At 35.9% G+C, this 19,268-nt stretch overlaps 1 protein-coding gene across 1 annotated transcript; it reads right to left on the minus strand.

Moving 5' to 3' along the window:
• Window positions 1–1,715: 1,715 nt before the first annotated feature.
• Window positions 1,716–17,366, minus strand: LOC109056139 (55 kDa erythrocyte membrane protein-like). Its single transcript, XM_042748517.1, has 12 exons — window positions 16,975–17,366; window positions 8,327–8,455; window positions 8,042–8,120; window positions 7,874–7,959; window positions 6,440–6,508; window positions 5,404–5,600; window positions 5,182–5,288; window positions 4,711–4,791; window positions 4,255–4,335; window positions 2,717–2,919; window positions 2,508–2,582; window positions 1,716–2,383 (listed from the first exon to the last, which is right to left on the minus strand). Exons 1-12 carry the CDS (start codon window positions 17,095–17,097, stop codon window positions 2,207–2,209), a joined length of 1,407 nt encoding a protein of 468 aa, XP_042604451.1. The 5' UTR covers window positions 17,098–17,366; the 3' UTR covers window positions 1,716–2,206.
• Window positions 17,367–19,268: the final 1,902 nt, after the last annotated feature.

Below are 19,268 nucleotides of genomic sequence, written 5' to 3' on the forward strand. Positions count from 1 at the left end.
CAAATTTTCCTGATTATATTAGCCTTCTAATCTGCTGAAAATCTCTTGTCACATTCAATTACAATTTTTATTATATGATATATGACAAAACAAATAAGCGGTCTGACAAATGCAGTGTATTTCTTTAAAATCCCTCTTTAAAAAGTTAAACATTCAATATAATGAAATATTTGTAATTTAAATGTTGAATGCAAAAAAATAAATAAATAAATAAATAAGGTCAGAATACATAGCTACTTTTGAATAAGCATCAATGGAGAAAGACAGATATGGCTCAAATTACACCGCAAAGGTAAGGAAAAGTACTTCTGGAATAAGTATATAAAGATAATTGGACAATTAGACATAGAGAGACTTCCAGTTTTTACTATATCTTTGTAAGGCAGAATAATAAGAGTAATATACCAATATACAGATCTGAATTCAGCAAGTACACTACATTCTCCACTCTCTAAATCTTCTATTATCTTAAACACAATCCTATACTGCCACCTAGTGCTCAGTAAACATTTGTTTGTGTTGGTTCTCTACCCAAATTTTCATTTTAACTAAAGTGGAATGCAAAGGTATTATTATTCAACTTTTACTAAAAGACATACAGTATAATATTTGACAAAGAATATGAATTTAGCAACATGCTAACACTTACATGGAAACATAAAATGCATGAATTTTTGATTGTAACAATTGACAAATGGAAAAAAGAACTATAGTGACTACAAAACAAAAATGGGGCAGTGTAGTTACATTGCGGCTTACCATCTGAATGCAGGAAACAAATGTCTGTTTTGGGCACATTTGCTTATTGTGTATGAATGTCATATTTAGCATAATGCTTATTTACCACTTTCATACTAGCTTTGTATTTTAGTCCGACTAGATGAAATCAATCTGTCACTCACAATTCAGGACAGAAACATTATTAGAATAATATATATGACTTTACATGAAACAACTTTTTTGAATGTTAAATAGAATAGACCTAGAACTGTGATTAAATATAAGTGTGTACATTTTCAGGAGAAATATATATTGAGGCACACTGAAGGCCAGACTTCAGCTTGTATCGTGTATGAGTGTGCATTTTCATGATTGGTTAAATGGTTAAAATGAAAGAAATGTGTATATATCATCTTTTTAACTTAGCACTAGCATCTGTAACCTTATCAGCCCAATTGTTTGGTGTTTCAAGAACAACAGACTGTGTTCACACATAAACCAAGCACAGCCAACTTCACAAATCCAACATCCATGAAAGAGCTGCAACTTATGGAAGCCCGTTTCCGCCACTGAATAAAAATAAAACAAGGTAATTGCGACTTTTTATCTCACAATTCTAACTTTTTTTTTTTTAAGAACTGCGAGTTTATATCTTGCAATCCTGACTTTATAACATGCAATTGCTAGCTACAAAGTCAAAATTTTGAGTTATAGTCAGAATTGCGAGATATAAACTTTTTTTCTCACAATTGCGAGTTCATATCTCGCAATTATGACTTTTTTTTCTCAGAATTGCGAGTTATAAAGTCAGAATTGTGAAAAAAAGTCCTAATTGCGAGATGAAAAGTCGCAGTTACCTTGTTTTATTTTTTATTCAGTGGTGGAAACAGTCTTCCATAGAAACTGCCCATCACAGACGCAGCGCTAAAACGTGAAAAAGATGTTGTAGCTAGTCGCAGTAACAGTTTTCCACACTTTAACACAGAGAGTCACAGTTGGAGTGTAGGGAGAGGTTTATTCAGTTCTTTTAAAAGTGCCTTACATTACGACTTGAGGTAAACCCATATATAATTATCAAGAACATTTCAGGACTGCTTTCAATATTGACTGATACAATTTCCCTGTGTTTTTGACATGTTTTTTTAAATTTAATAATCTTTACGAAGAACATGGCACATTACAAAAAAACCACACTGAAACTTCAGGGAAGATCGAAAACCAACAGACCTTAATGAACTGAGTGCTATCTTAAATCACAGTAGAGGTCCTTTTTGCATCGCTAACAATGTCATCGCTTAATGCTATAGCGCTCTGTCATTTGAAAATCATTCACATATTAAACAAAAAGAACAAACTTATTGCTTTTTTTTTTGCCAAACATTCTATAAAACACTTATTCATGTGCAAACTTGATAACGACTGTATTAGGCAGGGCACCGTGTGAGTGGGATTTTTGGAGGGGCGACTGGAGAAAGGGATTGGGGTTTTAGTACACCCAGGAGATGGGTACCCACTGCGGGGTTGAGGAGGCTCTCTCGATGGCCTCCTCCACACCCTTAACACTCTCATCTACATCGTTGTTGACCAGCATTTCGTCGAAGAAGTGGCGGTATGCACTGAGGATGCTGTCGGATTCCTTCTGGATGTTCTGCACCGCCTCTGACTGAAAAGCAGAATGCAAACTTCAGTTTTAAAAATGAAAGATTGTTGCATTTTCACCTTCAGGTCATAAGCATGAGTAGAAATGAACATCTGGGGCTTGAAGTTCGAAGATATCAGTTTCTAACCTGATTGGCAGTGTTTGTAGGAGCAATGAACATCACGAGAGGAGCGAACTCTGCCATTCTGAGCACTTTCAGTGTCTGGAAAAAACAGAAAGCGTTCAGAAAAGCACTGATTGTCAAAGCAAGAATGAGTGACACTGGAAGGTTCATTGAAATAGGGATCGAATGCTATGTTAATTACATTGACGGCTGACTTGGCAGTGTGTCATTACCTGCGGTTCCACATCCAGCACAGCGATTTTCCCTTGCTCGTGAATCTTGTGGACCGTTTCGATCTTAGTCCCGAACATGTGTCCCTGGTAACTGCCGTATTCAAGTAGCTCATTCCCGATGATGCATTTGGTCATTTCATCGTTGGAAATAAAGTAATATTCTTTGCCATTCTCCTCGTCCTTCTTCTGGGGTCTAGTGGTGTCTACAAAGAAAAATGGTATGTTTTTATGATTCATTATTTTATTCATTATTTTGTCTTGCCTTTTGGTAAATATTCTCAAAATAAGATTTTTGTAACACTTGATTTCAGAGAATATATCTTAAATTAAGCTTTAAAAATTATCTATAAATAATTTAAAAAATAAAAAGATATATCTTATGGTCTTAGTTTTGGCCAAAAACAGGAAACTTTTTATGCATTTTGACTGTTTGTCTTCACGACAACAGCGTTTTGGGGACTGAAAACACATATTTTAAAAAATTAGTTTCAAAGTGCAAGTTATCGTTTCTGTGTAAACACTCAATACGGGAATCTTTGAAAAGGGTGACTTCACGCGTGTGCATAGTATGTGTTAGGTATGTAGACATGTGTAGTACGTGTTGATTTTAAAGACAAGCGTGAACAAACATACACAACAATGATGGAGTACATGCTACTGTTGTTGCTGCTCAAGAGTATGCTAACGCTTCTTCAGCAAAGTGTGGATTTATAATCATGTTTACTAACAAGCCAACAACTCCAACTACATACCTAACACACCAAATACAGCAATTTTTGCTGATATGCGTAATATCTAAAAACGTTGTCATGTATACGTAAATCTTTTTAAAAACGCAAAACATAGCCTAAATATCTTATGCAGTTTTAACAAGTACCTGTAACTTGTTTTAAGGATGATAATATAACCTAAGTGGAAAACTAAAAAATTTAAATTAAAACTAGTTAGTTGTTTGTTTTTTAAAAGTTGAACTAAAAGAAGTCAGTCTAGAACAGTCTAGAGGAAGTGTAGTGGAAGGAAAAAAACTTTAAACCTCTTTTTTTCTAAGGTTTTCACTCAGTGGTAAAAATTTTTTGAAATTGAGTTGTTTCTACTGTAGCTACTTGTTTGCGAACACCGTCTGCACTGCTGGATGTGGTGTTTAGATGAGTATGTAAACTAGTGGTAGCTCAGAGATGTTTAACAGCCAGCGTTTTCCAAAAAACAAACAAAAAAAAAAGTTCACGCTGGCAAGCTATTTTAAACTATAACAAACTCTAAACAAACTTAGATGTTCTTAGACATTTGATTGTTTTTGTAAAAGTACATCTGGGCCTTTATAATGCACATAATGCAATTTGCAATAGACTAAAAATGATGCAGCATGTCAACTTGACAAGTTATGAATAATGGCAGAATCATAAAATTTGGGTAAACTATGTACACATAGATTTAAGACTGTATATAATTCAGTTTGGCTCTCACACTCTCAAAAACAAGAGGAAGAGTTCATGGTTAAGAAATGAATAAGAGAAGGCATGCAGCTGGACAGTACATACGTGGTGCTGGGTAAGCAAACTTCTCGGGATATTTACTCAGCAGTGAATTTTTAATATGGCTCCTTCCAACTCCAGGTGCACCTTTAAACAACAGAAAAAGAGCAAATAACACAGTTTAGCCTGTACACTTCTAATTAACTGTGCATTTTCAAATATTAAGATCATCGTTGTGGATCTGTGTGATCTATATTTTATAAAGGGATTATTTTTCCTTTTTCCATTGTGTGCAGAAGCGGAAGTTGTCATAGTTGGGTAAACGTCTGACACAAATTACAACAAATATATATTTTTGCATTCCCATTTGCTCCAATGGACCCTTTTCACAAATTGTGATGACACATTTTAATGGTCATCAGCATTGTAAATCCTGCAAAGTTTATATATATATATATATATATATATATATATATATATATATATATATATATAAATAAACATAGCTATGACGATGCTTACCAATGAGAACCAGAGTTTTTCTGTTGAATGCAGGCAGTCTCACTACCTCCTCATAGGATATTACATCAAGCTGGTCAAAGACTAAGGAAGAAACAAAAATTCTTTAGTTAATGCATGACAAGAGCACCTGTCTAAGGCCTGCTTCTACAACAGCGGCCAGAGGTTGCACTTTAACATAGACACCGTTTGTGCTTCATACAGAAAATAAAGTGATTTCTAGGTTATTACATTGAGTGTTTTTTTTTTAATTACAGCTATAAACTGGTTATTGGGAGATGGCATTTGTGAATTATTTTCATTGGTAGAAGTGTCACCTTTACATCCAAAAAGTAATTAATCTACATGGAACTGAACACAAACCCAAAGTATATGTATGTATGTAAGCCTATTTTTCAAAAGATCGTTATTAGAGGAATTTCTCAAAATAAATATGCACTGCATGTGATATGAAATAAGGTGAGCTTCACTTACTTGAGCTGTGTTTGGCAAGGTATTTGTCTTTGCATTTCTTCTTCTTGCCAAAAAGACTGCAGGACTGACCGGCTTCCCGTGTTGCTTTGCTTTTGCTTGCTACTCGCCTGAAAACAAATGACAGGAACATCGTACATGTACATTACTAATCTCTCCATAATTTCAAAGAAAGTCAATCTGTCACCAAATAAACAAAAAAGATGAATGCATGTCAGAACGTACCATTCCTGAAGCTCTGGGGAAGGGAGGAGTCCTGCGAAGTCTGTGGAGGAGTTGTCCACCTTTCCTTGCCACCAGTTTGGATCCTTTTTATTGATAATCTGAATAATGTCACCCGTTTGGAATTTCAGGCCAGCTTCTTTGCATGGGATAAGTTCATCTTTGGCAGGGTCATAGTCGAATTGTGCTCTCATATACGTCTGCAAAAACATTATTTGAAAAACATTACTCCCTCCTAAAACCATTGTATGCACTTCTTAAAGATGACTTATCAGCCAATCACTGATTTCTATATTTAGGGATAGGTTTCTCCATGGTCAATAAAAGATGTTCAATAAAAAAAAAAAAAAAAAATATATATATATATATATATATATATATTTTTTTTTTTTCTTACTTACTGTAGAAGCTGTAACTAGCATCTTCAAAAAAACTAAAAATCCCTTCATTTGATACATTCATTTCTGCTTAATCTATTATTTTAAATAATAGATAGATAGATAGATAGATAGATAGATAGATAGATAGATAGATAGATAGATAGATTATTGACAATATCTACAGCTAGAACTAGTTACAGGCTAAAAATGGTCTAGAAAAAAAAAGCTCTAGATGGACCTACATGTTTGTGGTTGTTTATGGTGAATGAGGACTGCCATTGCTCTACACAACATCAAAACATGTCTAATATGTTTTAATCAGCTGCAGTTCAGTTTGATGCTGTGTGACCAGCAGATGGCAGAAGAAAGTTTGGTAGTTACTTCATCTAAAGAGAAAAGTAAGTGTAGTTATCTGCTATTGATGCTTTAAATAGTCACCTGTGTCTTTCAATCAGTTTCCCATTCCCATGATAAACACCAAACCTTAATTTAACCAAGGATACAGGATAGACAGACAAAGAAAGAAGTGATAAAATTTAAGTGTGTATTTACTGATCAAAGGAATAAAGCGGGTTGAGTAGACTGAGATCAATAATAATAAAAGCAAGAAACTGATAAGACGTGACACTGGTTTCGCCATTTATTCATCTTTTACTCACCTCACATGCCATGGGCCGACTTTGCTGATTGGGGATGATTTTCAATGTGACTACACCATTTGTGTCTTTCTGTAATGTTGAACAGCATCCAACAACATTAAATCAAAAGCAACACAGCCACAGAAACATCTTGGAGTGTTAATTCTTAAAAACTGTGCCAGTGCTCAGGGAGCTACAGCTAATCAAACATCAAGCTACCCAGAATTTAAAGTTCAGCTTTTAATAAAGTAGTTACACAACAGAAACTTGAACTGAAGCTTTATCTTCATGCCAAATTCGAATTAGCATAACACAAATACAGTTTCTCTCGATAATCTAAGGCAGTCATGAAAATCCTCACGTCAGTCATACACAAATGCTTTCATTAAGTATACTTCATTCATACTTCATATTAACAAAACAAAATGCTAAATGTAATTTCTTAATTTTTCTTCAGATTTTAGGATTGAATATGTCCCAGGCAATTCTCTGTAGTTTTCCTGAGATTCTACCATTTACTTGTATATTATCACGTTTGATACAAAGCAATGTGACATTGTGACTAACACATACTACTTGTGGGGAAAAGTTAAGTGTAAAGACACATATATTTAAACACATGACATAAAAGTATAAATAGGAATTACATTAAGATATATTTTAGCCAATTAATGAATGCTTTTCAATGTGTGAATGCTGCCAAGAGAGCAGTCTTAGGCTATGTTTACACGATAACGGTGGAGTCAAAAATGGAAAAGTTTTTCCCTTGCATTTTTAAAAAGTTTTATGTATACACAACATTTTCAAAACGATTCACTGTTTACACATATCCGCGAAAATTGCCAAAAACGCTGTATTACATATGCCAGGCCAGTAGTTGGCGCTGTCACCTTGTTAGTAAGCAGTACCTGTAGGGAAGTGACGATTATATGTTGTATATGATGCGTCTCTGCTGTTGGTTGTAATATTGGTGAAGTAAATCCACACTTTGTTGAAGAAGCGTTAGCATACTCTCAACAACAAAAAAAAGTACCACGCAATCCTCCATTATTTTTTATCTCACTTCCCACTAAAATCAAAAAGTAAACAACAACTCCACTGTCTACATACCTAACACATACTACGCACGCGTGTGACGTCACCATTTCCAAAGATTCCTGTATTGAGTGTTTACACGCAAATGATAACTTGCACTTTGAAACCCGTTTTTAAAAATATGCGTTTTCAGTCCCCAAAACTCAGGTGTCGTGTAAACAAACAGTCTACATTTAAGATAAGATTTATACATTTTAATTTATTTTTAAATAACATACAATTAATTGTCCAAGAATATTTAATTCAGTTCGCACTTAAAGTATATTTTAATAATAGGTGCTCTTTTTAAAAGTATGCTAAAATGTACTATTCTCACAAGACACTGAAAAGTGTGCGTCCACAAATGAGAACACAACCCACCAGAATCTTCTGTAGCTGGTCTACACTTTGATTAGCAACACTTTTGCCATTAATCTCAGCGATTTCATCACCTTCATGTAAAGAACCTGTTAAAAAATAAATAAAAGGTTTGTCATTAGCAATTATTCATTGAGCTGTATGGAAACTGATTATTATTCACAAACAAACCTTGTTTGTGTATCATCCCTCCATGCAATATTCTCGCTACTGTACACCTCTGTCTTTCATTCAGCTTAAGAGTTACACCCTGAATAGACACAAAACACAAATTTAGACTAGACGTCTTCTTAATACTCCTTTTGAATGATAGACAACATTTAAAATGTTTGGATGAATCATTACTTTTAAATAACTGAATGACTCCAATGAATTTAATTCTATTCTTTTTTGTAATTTGAATTAGTCATTTTGAAACATTAAATGAAATGCATAAATGAAACAAAAAGTTTATACCAGTGGCTCAGAGGGGTTCTTCTCAAAGGCCACTTCTCGCATCCTGCTCGAGTCTTTGCCGTTCATATGGCCAGCGCTGCCGTTGGAGAAGACTTCCTGTCCTTTGCAGTCGTAAGCCTGCATAGCGGCCTGGGAATGCAAACATGGAGCACATTAAGATCTGTATTACAGGAATCCCAATAATTCGTTTTGTATTAGCTGAATCCATATATCTTACACAAGATATTAGGGAGGAATCATACATGATTTTGTAAAGTTTTAGGATTAGAATTAAAGCATCATTGTGGACATCTGTCCTGGGTTAATGATTAAACGGTTACTTCTTAACACTTCATTAAATCCTGCAATGCTGGGAACTGGTTGGCATGGTTATGTTGTCTGATGAGGGGCTTGGTTTCAACTGACATGACTAAACAAGCTTCCCCAGAAAGTAGTAATGGTACATTTTATTTAATAATATGTTAAACTGAGTGGCCCAATGCATAAGTTCTTATGGAGAAAGAGTGTTACAGAAATGGTTTGATAGTACCAGTATTGTTTTGTTTTTTCTTTATCCGACTTTTATTAGTGATTTAAAATAGATTTTCAGTCTGAAATGTATAAAGTGGCTTAATTATTATTTTTTGTCCTATTTTTGTTCATACATATAGGGCCAGATTTAGCACCAGCACAAACCCTCTTTTGGCATAAAAAAAAAAAAACAATACTGTCAGGATTTACTAAAAAGGCACAGTGAAAAATGTACAATGAATAGAGTGAAGAGTTATTTTTGCAGCTGACATTACTACAAACTACTAAACTACTACACTGCTAAATACAATAAGGGAAGCAGGACAGCACGTTTAGCTCATCTTGTAGTTATTATTATTATTATTATTTTTTTTTTAATAGTCCACAGAGTGTGACAACATATCTTGTTGTTTGTTACCGTCATGCTATAATTATAGGGTTACCATGCCAGGGTAAATCTGGTAATTTCAAGCATTATTTAGGAGCAAAATATGACAGAGATGATCGGGTTGTCAATCATCTGCTTTCACAGACAGAGCAGTGGGCCTGGAGAGCAGCAGTCAGTCATTTCAATAATTAATTTATAAAAAACAATAAAAAAAATGCCATGTCTTGCTTTTACAAGACGTATGTACACGTCTTGATGTTCAGCAAATGCATGACAATGCATGAATGCTCAGGGCAAAGTTTACACCACATTACTAGATGATCCGGACTTTAGACCTCAGCTTTGAGTTGAGTTTGATGACGCAGTGACTAACATGATGGTTTTCCTGATCAGCACAATCTGGTGTCAACTAGTTATGATGATGAGGTATGCTTTTTTTCATACATTATGAAATCCACTATGTATTCATACTGGTCAATAAGGACAAGCTGTGCCACAAAACACTGAAACACTTCTCAAAATATCTCGTGTGTTCCTTTAAAAAAGCCATACGTTTTAGAACAACATGCAGGTGAATGAATGTTGATGGGAGGTGAGCTGTCCTTTCAAGTTGTCCTCTAAAACAAATCCTGCCCAGTTGCTTCTCAAAACTAGTCCAAAACTAGTCCAAAACTAGCCCAATCGCATTTCCAGGAGGTTCCCCGATAAAAAATGCATCCCGGGGTTAAAATATACGTTTTTGTCAGGGTTTCCCTGGTAATATTCACATTTTAGGGGCTAAATATCACGTTATTGGTATTGGGGTCGCTTCAACCCGAGGACATGAAAAACAACCGCAGACTTGGAAACACTGGTTGGCTTTTACTACACAGAGCCGTAATTCACTGACAATCTACACAAAATCGATTTTAAAATCGCAGGCGATTCTTTGGCGATTTTGAGTAGCTTGTCGGTGGACTACGGCTCTGTGTAGTAAATGCTGCTCCACCTGAACCAGTGTTGCCAAGTCTGCGGTTGTTTTTCATGTTCACGGGTTGAAGCGACCCCAATACCAATAACGTGATATTTAGTCCCTAAAACGCGAATATTACCAGGGAAACCCTGACAAAAAAAACTTATATTTTAACCCCGGGATGCAATTTTTATCGGGGAACCTCGGGGCTAGTTTTGGACTAGTTTTGAGAAGCAACTGGGCAGGGTTTGTTGTGAAAACCTGGCAACCCTGATCTTAACGCACGTGCTGGAGATATACTACTAATTACAGGAGCGTCTTTACTGAAGAGATGCGCATGAAAATCGTATTCGATTTTTTGCACAGCCCTAAAAAATGCTTAAAGTCATGATGAAACAGAATTAGTGAAAGATCTAGTGCCATTAGTGAGCAAAAAACAATACAATAAAACTAAATCAGAGAGAGAGAGAGAAAAAAAATGTAGTCCTATTCCAATGTATATTTTTACTGCACAATGAATGAATTTTGTAAACTAGCTAGAAAAAGTTTAGAATAATTTGAAAACAGTGCTTTTGGATGCAAAGCCTACTATCACTATTAGTTGAGCCACTGGCACACTTTACCCCACAGCTATTCCTGATTTAATACTTTTTAGCAAAAAATAACAGCATGGTTTTATACTTTGGCAGTTCAACAACATGTATTATAACCAGCCTTTTCCATTGGACCATGGATCTTAAATTATTAGAAACAGAAGATTAGACTCATACAGATTAGATTACTGCAAATGTCATGTTCAAAACCATAAGCAATCCCTAACATTTCTTTTGAAAGAGGCTGTTTTGGAAGCAAAGAATGAGACAAACCATGTTTGAGCCATGAATCCTTTCACTGTTTTAACTTGACACACCTACAGTTTTCGTGTAAAACAGAAAAACATTCTTTGATACCCCTTAACAAATGGAAGCCATCAGTCTGTGATAAAGTCAGAGCATGCAAATTCGACGCAGTCCTTTCATAGTTTAGATGTCCTCAAAGTTGTTGCGGATAGAATCACACACATTTGATGATGTTAAGTTACACTGAAATAAATAAAACTGAAATGCTCTTTTGTCGTGCTAAATCAGAATCAACACGTGGCTGATCTAATGCACATCTGGAAAAATAGAGGCCTCATATGCTATGTGTTGCTGAAGTTTAGCCGCTCAGCTATAGCAAACATAGCTTACATTGCTAATTAATTACTAGAACTATATTATCATCCAGCTCTAATCTGCTACATGCAACTAAGGGACAAACATATTAAGATATGATTAACATCATAACATTAACATCATGCTACACACATGAAAAACATTTTCATTTACAAATAAAATTGATGTTGCACATTATATGATACTCATATGATAATCAACTATCATTAGATGCTTTAACTAAACCTCCATGAGAAAAAGTAAAACTCATGATTCGTATCAAAGTCCAATCAAAGTTAGAGTCTCTGCATTTCAGTTAGCCTTAGAGAGAGTGAAAGTAAAGGTCAAAGGGTTTTAAGACTGAGTCCATTAGTGTAAGGGAGATAACAGGACAAATGGGGAGTCCCAGGTCTGAGTGACTACATTAAGGTAATCAAATCACTGCTTTTGTGTTTCCTGCTCATATGGATTCTCTGAAGAAACCCATTTATGCACTCATACTGTAGGATAATCCTGAAACACGTATTTACTGACATGTGTTTACATGTAATTCAATCCGGTATAAATATAGCGTCTGTCTGGACACATTAAGACCAGAGGCAGAAGTGCTAACTTAATATATTTGACAAGATGCCACCCTTAAAAACAATGTGCATTTACTTTTAAATCGAAACATATTGATATTCCACCTAAAAAACAGCATAAACACAATATATACATTCTTTCTAACAATTCATTATTTTATTATTAAGTGTTAGTATTGTTAAGTACATAAAGACACCTAATATAAAGTGGGACCAGTTTCAGTACAAATTAAAAATGAAGGAATACCCATATAGCCAAATGTACTCTTTTAATACGGCATAATGGATTTTTTCTTACTGATATATTAATAAAATAATATAAAAAATAAAAAGTTGTTGTATTTTAAACACCTTTTTGTTTTTATTTAAATCTGTCTAAAAGTAATAAAAAAAACCTAAACCAAAAAAAAAAAAAAAAATTTTATTTTGTGCGGCACCAGTTGGAGATCAACCATCAGCAAAAGCCTCCAATGAACTCGCTTCGTACTGCTGACAGCACTGTCCTCATCAGAGGGAAGTCACATGTTGGTAGGAAACAGCCAGACATCCTGAGCAAAGGTTGCATGCCACGATTGGGCTGATAAATCATCAATGCATGGGTCAGCTAAACAGAACCCACTAATGCGTGTCCATGCAGAGAAACATGTTGACTAAGGTCTTGTGAAATCAGCACTTCAACTCTGAAATATGAATATGAAGAATTCAGATTTGGCAAAACTAAAGCTACTGCAGATTACAGAGGTCATATCCTCATGAAGTAAATCCCATTTCAGACCGTTGACTGTAATGCTAAAAGAGTACTTCATTTGTACACTCCCAAAAGTCTGCAGTGTGTATGCAACCAATTCTATAACTGTGAGAGGCCCTAACACATCCTCATTCCCAAGGGCAAAATAACAGTCTGCGACACGATCTCCTCTTAAACACTTCCTACTTTGGAGTTTCACTGAGTCAGGACTATCATGTGACTCAACAGACAAAGAAAAACCACCTCTGATTTCAGGGAAGTGTCATCGCATGGCTTAAGATGTTGAAATTTTCAGTGCTGAACAAAAAAATAAAAATAATTAAATAAAAAAAATTAAAAGGACCAATGATCAAGACAGTCCTCTAAATATTTGAAATCATTTATCATGTTCAAACAACTCAGTTTGAAACTTTATAGTCTTTTTTTCTTCATCTGTAGAAACAGCTCTGGTCTTTGCGGAGATATGTACTGCAGTGCACTTCACCAGAAGAAGTGTGATAGAGTCGATGTCTCTTGCTGATACCTGCAGTATTCTGAGTCTTGTCTCAGCACATCCCTTATCTATGAAGACTGCCCTGAGCAACACAAGCCAAAACAACCCTAGTGAGTTTAAAAAGTGTCTTCTTCCAAACCATGAACCTGAATGGGCCTAATTTGCACTGTGACTTCATGCATCTTGATTGATTAGTTAATATACCCCAGAGACTTAAGACTGCTTTTGTGCTCCAGGGTCACATTTAACATTTAACAACTGTTTTGCCATAGAAATCTTGAAATAACTGACAATAATATCCAGTGTTGCAAACTGCTCCACCTTTTTGTCAGATTTCGCAGTTTTGATTTGAAAATATATTCTTTCCTTTACTTGATTTATGTAATTCTTTACTGAATGTGACAAGACAATAAACAATAGCATACGAATAAGAGTATGAACTTGAAAATAGTTCAAATTGATTACTTAAAATTCAGGTTCTTTCTTATTATTTATTCTCTTTTTAAAAAAGAAAAAGAAAAAAGAAAAAAAAAACAAGACATGACATGGTTACAGCCTTGTAATATTGAAAATTGTGGCATTTTGGTTTCTTTTTTCATATTACCGCTGTCACAGTTTTAAAAATGCCATAGGCCACAACAATGAACTTTACAGTGATTTTACCACAGTTATTTATTTTTAGCTATTATAGCAAATATTGACTGTATGATCTCAGCTGCCTGATTTTTCATTTAGTCATTTTTTCATGTATCTATATTATCGCCCAGCTCTCTATATAAAGTTGAATATATAATTAAGTCCAACTTTATACGTATACTTGCATATATACTATAATATATACACTATATACTACTTGATTGCTTGCAGTGTTGCTAAATGCATACTGTGCAATAAACCCATGTACAGCACTTATATTTAAATTAATAATTTGATACAATGCACTTATTATGTACAATCATGTTTTACATTGTACTAATATTAAAAAACCCTGCATGTTACATCTGTAATTAATTTCTGTAATTACATTTTTAATTACACTGTTGACCCATTCCTTACACCTTAACCAACCCTTACACCTACCCATACCACCAAACCTGTCCCTAATCTTACCCGTATCCCACCTCAATAGCAGCAAAACTGTTTTGCAATACAGTATGACCACAATGAGTACACTGTACTTATTTTGAAGTACATAGTAGTTAAGGCCACCTAATATAAAGTGGGACCAATAATATAAACAACATTATTATGATATTATTTAAAACTTTATTTGCTTGCATGATTTTTGTGACAATAATGCTAAAGGTTTACTGTTAATAAGCACATTTTGATGGGGAATATCCTTCTCTACTGTAGACCAGCTACACATATGTGTGCTACGGTCAGTGTGCTTACAATCAGCCACGTGTGAACAGGGAAGCTACATGTCCTGTACTTTTATCTAAAACAAACACAACGCAGGGACACTGTGTTATACACAAGCAGCTCCAAACTGTTCTCCAGACTCCCCCCTTTATCCGCAGAGAAAATTACGGCTTCTATTAATAGAAAGCTTGTGCTTTTCAGTTTGACTAGTGCAGCGCCCCCTCAGTATTCTGCAGGTAGAAGGTTTAGTATTTGAATGAGATGATGGATTAAGTGATTGTCTTCATACTTCTCATTGCTGGTTAGTGTACTGGCCCAAATCTGAAAATCCCTAGATATGACCTCAGTGAAATATGCATTCAAAATGACAATATATTGACCATAAAGTTATCGGCCATTAATAACAATGGACTGAACTGAACTGACTAATAATAGAAGCAGATAATATCAAGACATTGGAGCTTACACATTGGAACATTCGATTTATAATATTAACCATCACGTTGGTAAGTGACTATTGCATATGCATACAAAGATTTATTGGCTATTACATCAGTATATCTATTAAAAAAAAGGTATATATATGCCAATATATGTGCAACATTTTTCAGCTAGAGAGGGCCAGAGACAGACATAAACATCAGAAGTCCAGAGCAGAAATAATAATAATAAGGTTTTGTTCGCTTTTCAATGGGTCTCCCTCATTAGACATCACATCTGACCAAGAAGATTAATAGAAATATGACTTCTTATAGCAAACCAAAGTTAACATGTCTGTTGTGCCTCTTGCCACTAATCCTATCTTTACTACAGAACACTATTGTTTCCTCCTCATCATCACTGAGTTTATCTGAGGAAACAATCATTAACCTTATACTTCACAACTGAAAATGTCTTTACCATGTTTGAACATAATGTCCCATGTACTGCTGGTAACACAAGGAAAAGGAATTAATGACATCAACCCATAAAAGTGAAGAGTAGAGAGACTGATGATGATGAGTCAACATGTGAATCTGAAACATTACTACTTTAACTAATTCAATTACCATTATAACTATACAGGCTTCTAGGCGAACATGATGTGATTATTATCTCTAACAGCTTATAAGAATGTTAGTTGAGATGTCATCAATGTCTCCATTGTTTTTCCAAGGAAGGAAAATAATTAAATTGAGCCTTTAACTGGAAGTTTCTGGTATTTTGGGATGACAAGCTATTTTAGCATGACATCAGCAAAAAGTAGAATCAGTTTCTATTAAATTATCTTAGAGTAAAAATGATATTTTCCAGGCACAGACTAAAAAAAATAAATAATAATAATAATCCCCACCACATTAAATGAAATACTAATAAATATTTAATAAGTGATTCAGAGGTGGTTCACGAACTGGTCTGAGTGATTCTCCAGAGGATTTGACTGATAGTAAAACACAAGAAGTGAAACACATAAAACTAACTGGATATATAGTTATGCATTGATTGTATATATTTAGCTATAACTTATTTAAATACATTCATGACATGATTTTTATTTTATTTTAATTTTTTTTTATTTACCTCACATGGACTACAAGGACATGTGAAATCACAACAAAACACCAACAAAATTGAAGAAATAATAATTGAAGAAAAGGGGGTAATATATAACAAACGTGCATACAGATGCATAGTTTTGGTAACACTTTATTTTAAGGTGTAGATTGTTAGACGTTACATGTACTAATAACTCTTATAATAACAATTAATTATGCACAATTACCTGCAAGTAACCCTAAGACAAACTCTAATCCTAACCCTAACCATATAGGCTAGTAAGTAGGCTACATGTAGTTAATTAATATTACTAAGTACTTAAATGTATAGTTACACTGTAACAAGGACACTTTAAAACAAAGTGTAACCATAGTTTTTATAACAGATCCCATAAAAGGAAGGGTCCCTCTGATAAAAGAATCACCGAATGATTTTTTATTTTTTTAAATCCGGTTCTTAAAAGAACTGTTCGAAAGAACCCTTTTACGGAAATGAGTTCCCCGCTACCATTATGACGTCACGACGATGCGTCATGCCAAAATAATATTCGATAATCTATTCAACGCCTTTAAATGTGAGTCGTGTTAAATTAGTTCTAGTAACGTTGAAAACTATCTGACCTGAAATCGTCAAAATATCTAATGGTATGACGAGGAAAGTTGTTCTGAGCGTCAGTGTGATGCTGAGCTCAAACCGGGCTGCACCAGTCTGGACCAGAACATCTTGATCATCCATGAGAAACTCTTATATCTGTGACACTGATAAAAACTATCGACACGCACTGTCAACATCCGATTGTCAAATGTAAACGCTGAAATAAAGAAACGAGTCGTCTTCTGTAATCGTGAGATCAGTGGTGTGTTGAGCGAATCCTCTTACCTTGTCTGACTTGGGTTTATTCTGCAGCAGCTGTTCCAGATAGAGATCGGAGAGAGCCGTTCGCGCGCTGTTCACACGCTCCAGAATGACAGCAGGTTCGTTTTTATTGGAATTTAATGTCATGTTTCACAGTTTGAGGGGGAGGGCGTAGTAAAAGAAAAAAAACCTGTCTGGACCGAGTTGGGTCTGCTCAAGGTCCGAAAGGGGTTGGTCAGAAGAGCGATACGGCGTGATAAGAAAGCTTGAGATAGTTAAAGATGAAGGTTGAAGGATTCGGGCTCGAAGTCCAGAGTTTGCGCAAGAGACAAGACACAGCTGACAAAGCACATAAACATAAGTGTGAGGAGGGGGCTGGCACACTGCAGCTTCCTTTTAGAGTGCGCACTTACGTAGTTACTCTCTCTGACAGACCGCGGACCGCAAGCGATTTCTACTATGGCGAAGACTAAGCTCATGAATATTAATGACGTAGCAGTAGTCTACATTGATTGGCTGAAAGACAGATAATAGGCGGGGGCTAGTTATTTACATTTACGTTTAGTCATTTAGCAGACACTCTTATCCAAAGCGACTTACAAATGAAGACAATGGAAGCAATCAAAATCAACAATGGAACAATGGTATACAAGTGCTGTAACAAGTTTAAATTATATAATAAATAAAAAGAAAACAGATAGAATAGAAAAAGAATAGAGGAAAGTAGTGTTACAGGGCTTTTTTGCTTTTGTTAATTGTATAATAATAAAAATAAAACAAATAGATAGAATAGAAAAAGATTAGAAAAGCTTTTATTTATTTATTTTTATTTTTTTTAAAGAAAACAAGCAAAATCTGCTACTGAAGGCGTGGTTCATGAATATTAATCCTGTGATGTTACTGTCACAGCCATCTGCTGGAGTGCCCTTGCCAGTCACCAGAGGGCCCTCTTCTGGACTGTTGTTTGTGTTCCAGACTTCAGTTCCCATCACCCCTTGCACTTATTAGTTCAGCATTGTTCCCAGCTGTGTGTCATTAAGTCTTATAAGTTCCTCTATATATACCATGATCTGTTAACCCTTGTTTGCTTTGGTATTGTTTTCTGTTACAATGTTTGTGGATTACCTTTTGCCTTTGTTTTCTGCTTGTTGCTCTGTTTTTGGATCATTGTTTTTTGTGGATTAATAAACTGCACTTGGATCTTATATGTTTTCGACGAGTGATCCGTGACAGAATACTGAAGCCAACATCAGATCCAGCAGTTGAGCAGTGTTCTCTGTTTTTCCTTTGAACCATGGGAATTCATATTCTTCCTCCAGCCACTAGCAAGGAGCGGATGGCACGATTTCGGTCCTTGTTGGCTCTGTGCCAGCAGGGGATGGAGGTTGAGGTTTCTCCCAGTTTTTCTGGACTTTAGTGGTGGGGCTAGATTACAATGATGTGGCACTCAAGGATTTGTTTTAATGGTTGCCTGGATAAACCTCGGCCCCAGTGTGAGATGGAAGCACTTCAGACTCTGGATTATTGGGGTTTTGTTAACTATCTCTGTTACCGCAGTTTAGTGGTATCACCAGGTCAGTCTGAGCCCATTGCAGTGCCCCCGGAGATGCCAAAATCCGCTGTAACATCGCCAGAGAACAGTGAAGCTTTCCTATCTCTGCCCCGTAAAACGTAGGGTGAGAAGGAGAACGGCAGTTAAGTCTGCTCCTGTGGTCCCAAATCTGGTGGTACTGGGGGACCCGACTACGGTGGTCCTGAGTGCGGTGGTACTGGGGGACCCAACTACGGTGGTCTTAGAGTCCTCTCCATAACACACTCCAATCCAGAAGTTCACAGAATCCACTCCAGAGCCTGCTCCAGTCCGGGAGCCCTCAGAGTCCACTCCAGAAGGCTGGCTGTCCGAGTCCACTCCAGTGCCTACTCTAGTCTATGAGTTTACTCCCGATCCCACTCAAGTTTGAGTTCACTCCAGCACTCACCCCAGTCCAGGAGTCCATTCCTGAGACTGCTTCAGTTCCTCCCCGGGTGGCAGCGTTTGCTGCAGAGCTTCCAGTGGTGGCAGGGGTGTTCACTTCAGCTCCTCTCAAGACAAGGGTGTCCATTTATAAACTCTTTATTTATCCTGACGAGGTGAACTGTCTGTCTACCCTGTTACGTTCAAGGAGACCATTGCTGAGCTGTTTGTCTGTCCTATTGCGGCCATCAAGTCTGTTACCTCTAAGCTCTCTATTGCAGTCCTGCCTGAGCTTTGTAGGGGGGGTCATCTGCTTTGTCAGCTCTGCTGAGGTGGTCTTCAGCTCCACCCTTGCTGCCTGACA

This window comes from Cyprinus carpio, chromosome B21, assembly GCF_018340385.1.
Source record: "Cyprinus carpio isolate SPL01 chromosome B21, ASM1834038v1, whole genome shotgun sequence".
In the NCBI taxonomy this organism is placed as follows: Eukaryota; Metazoa; Chordata; class Actinopteri; order Cypriniformes; family Cyprinidae; genus Cyprinus; species Cyprinus carpio.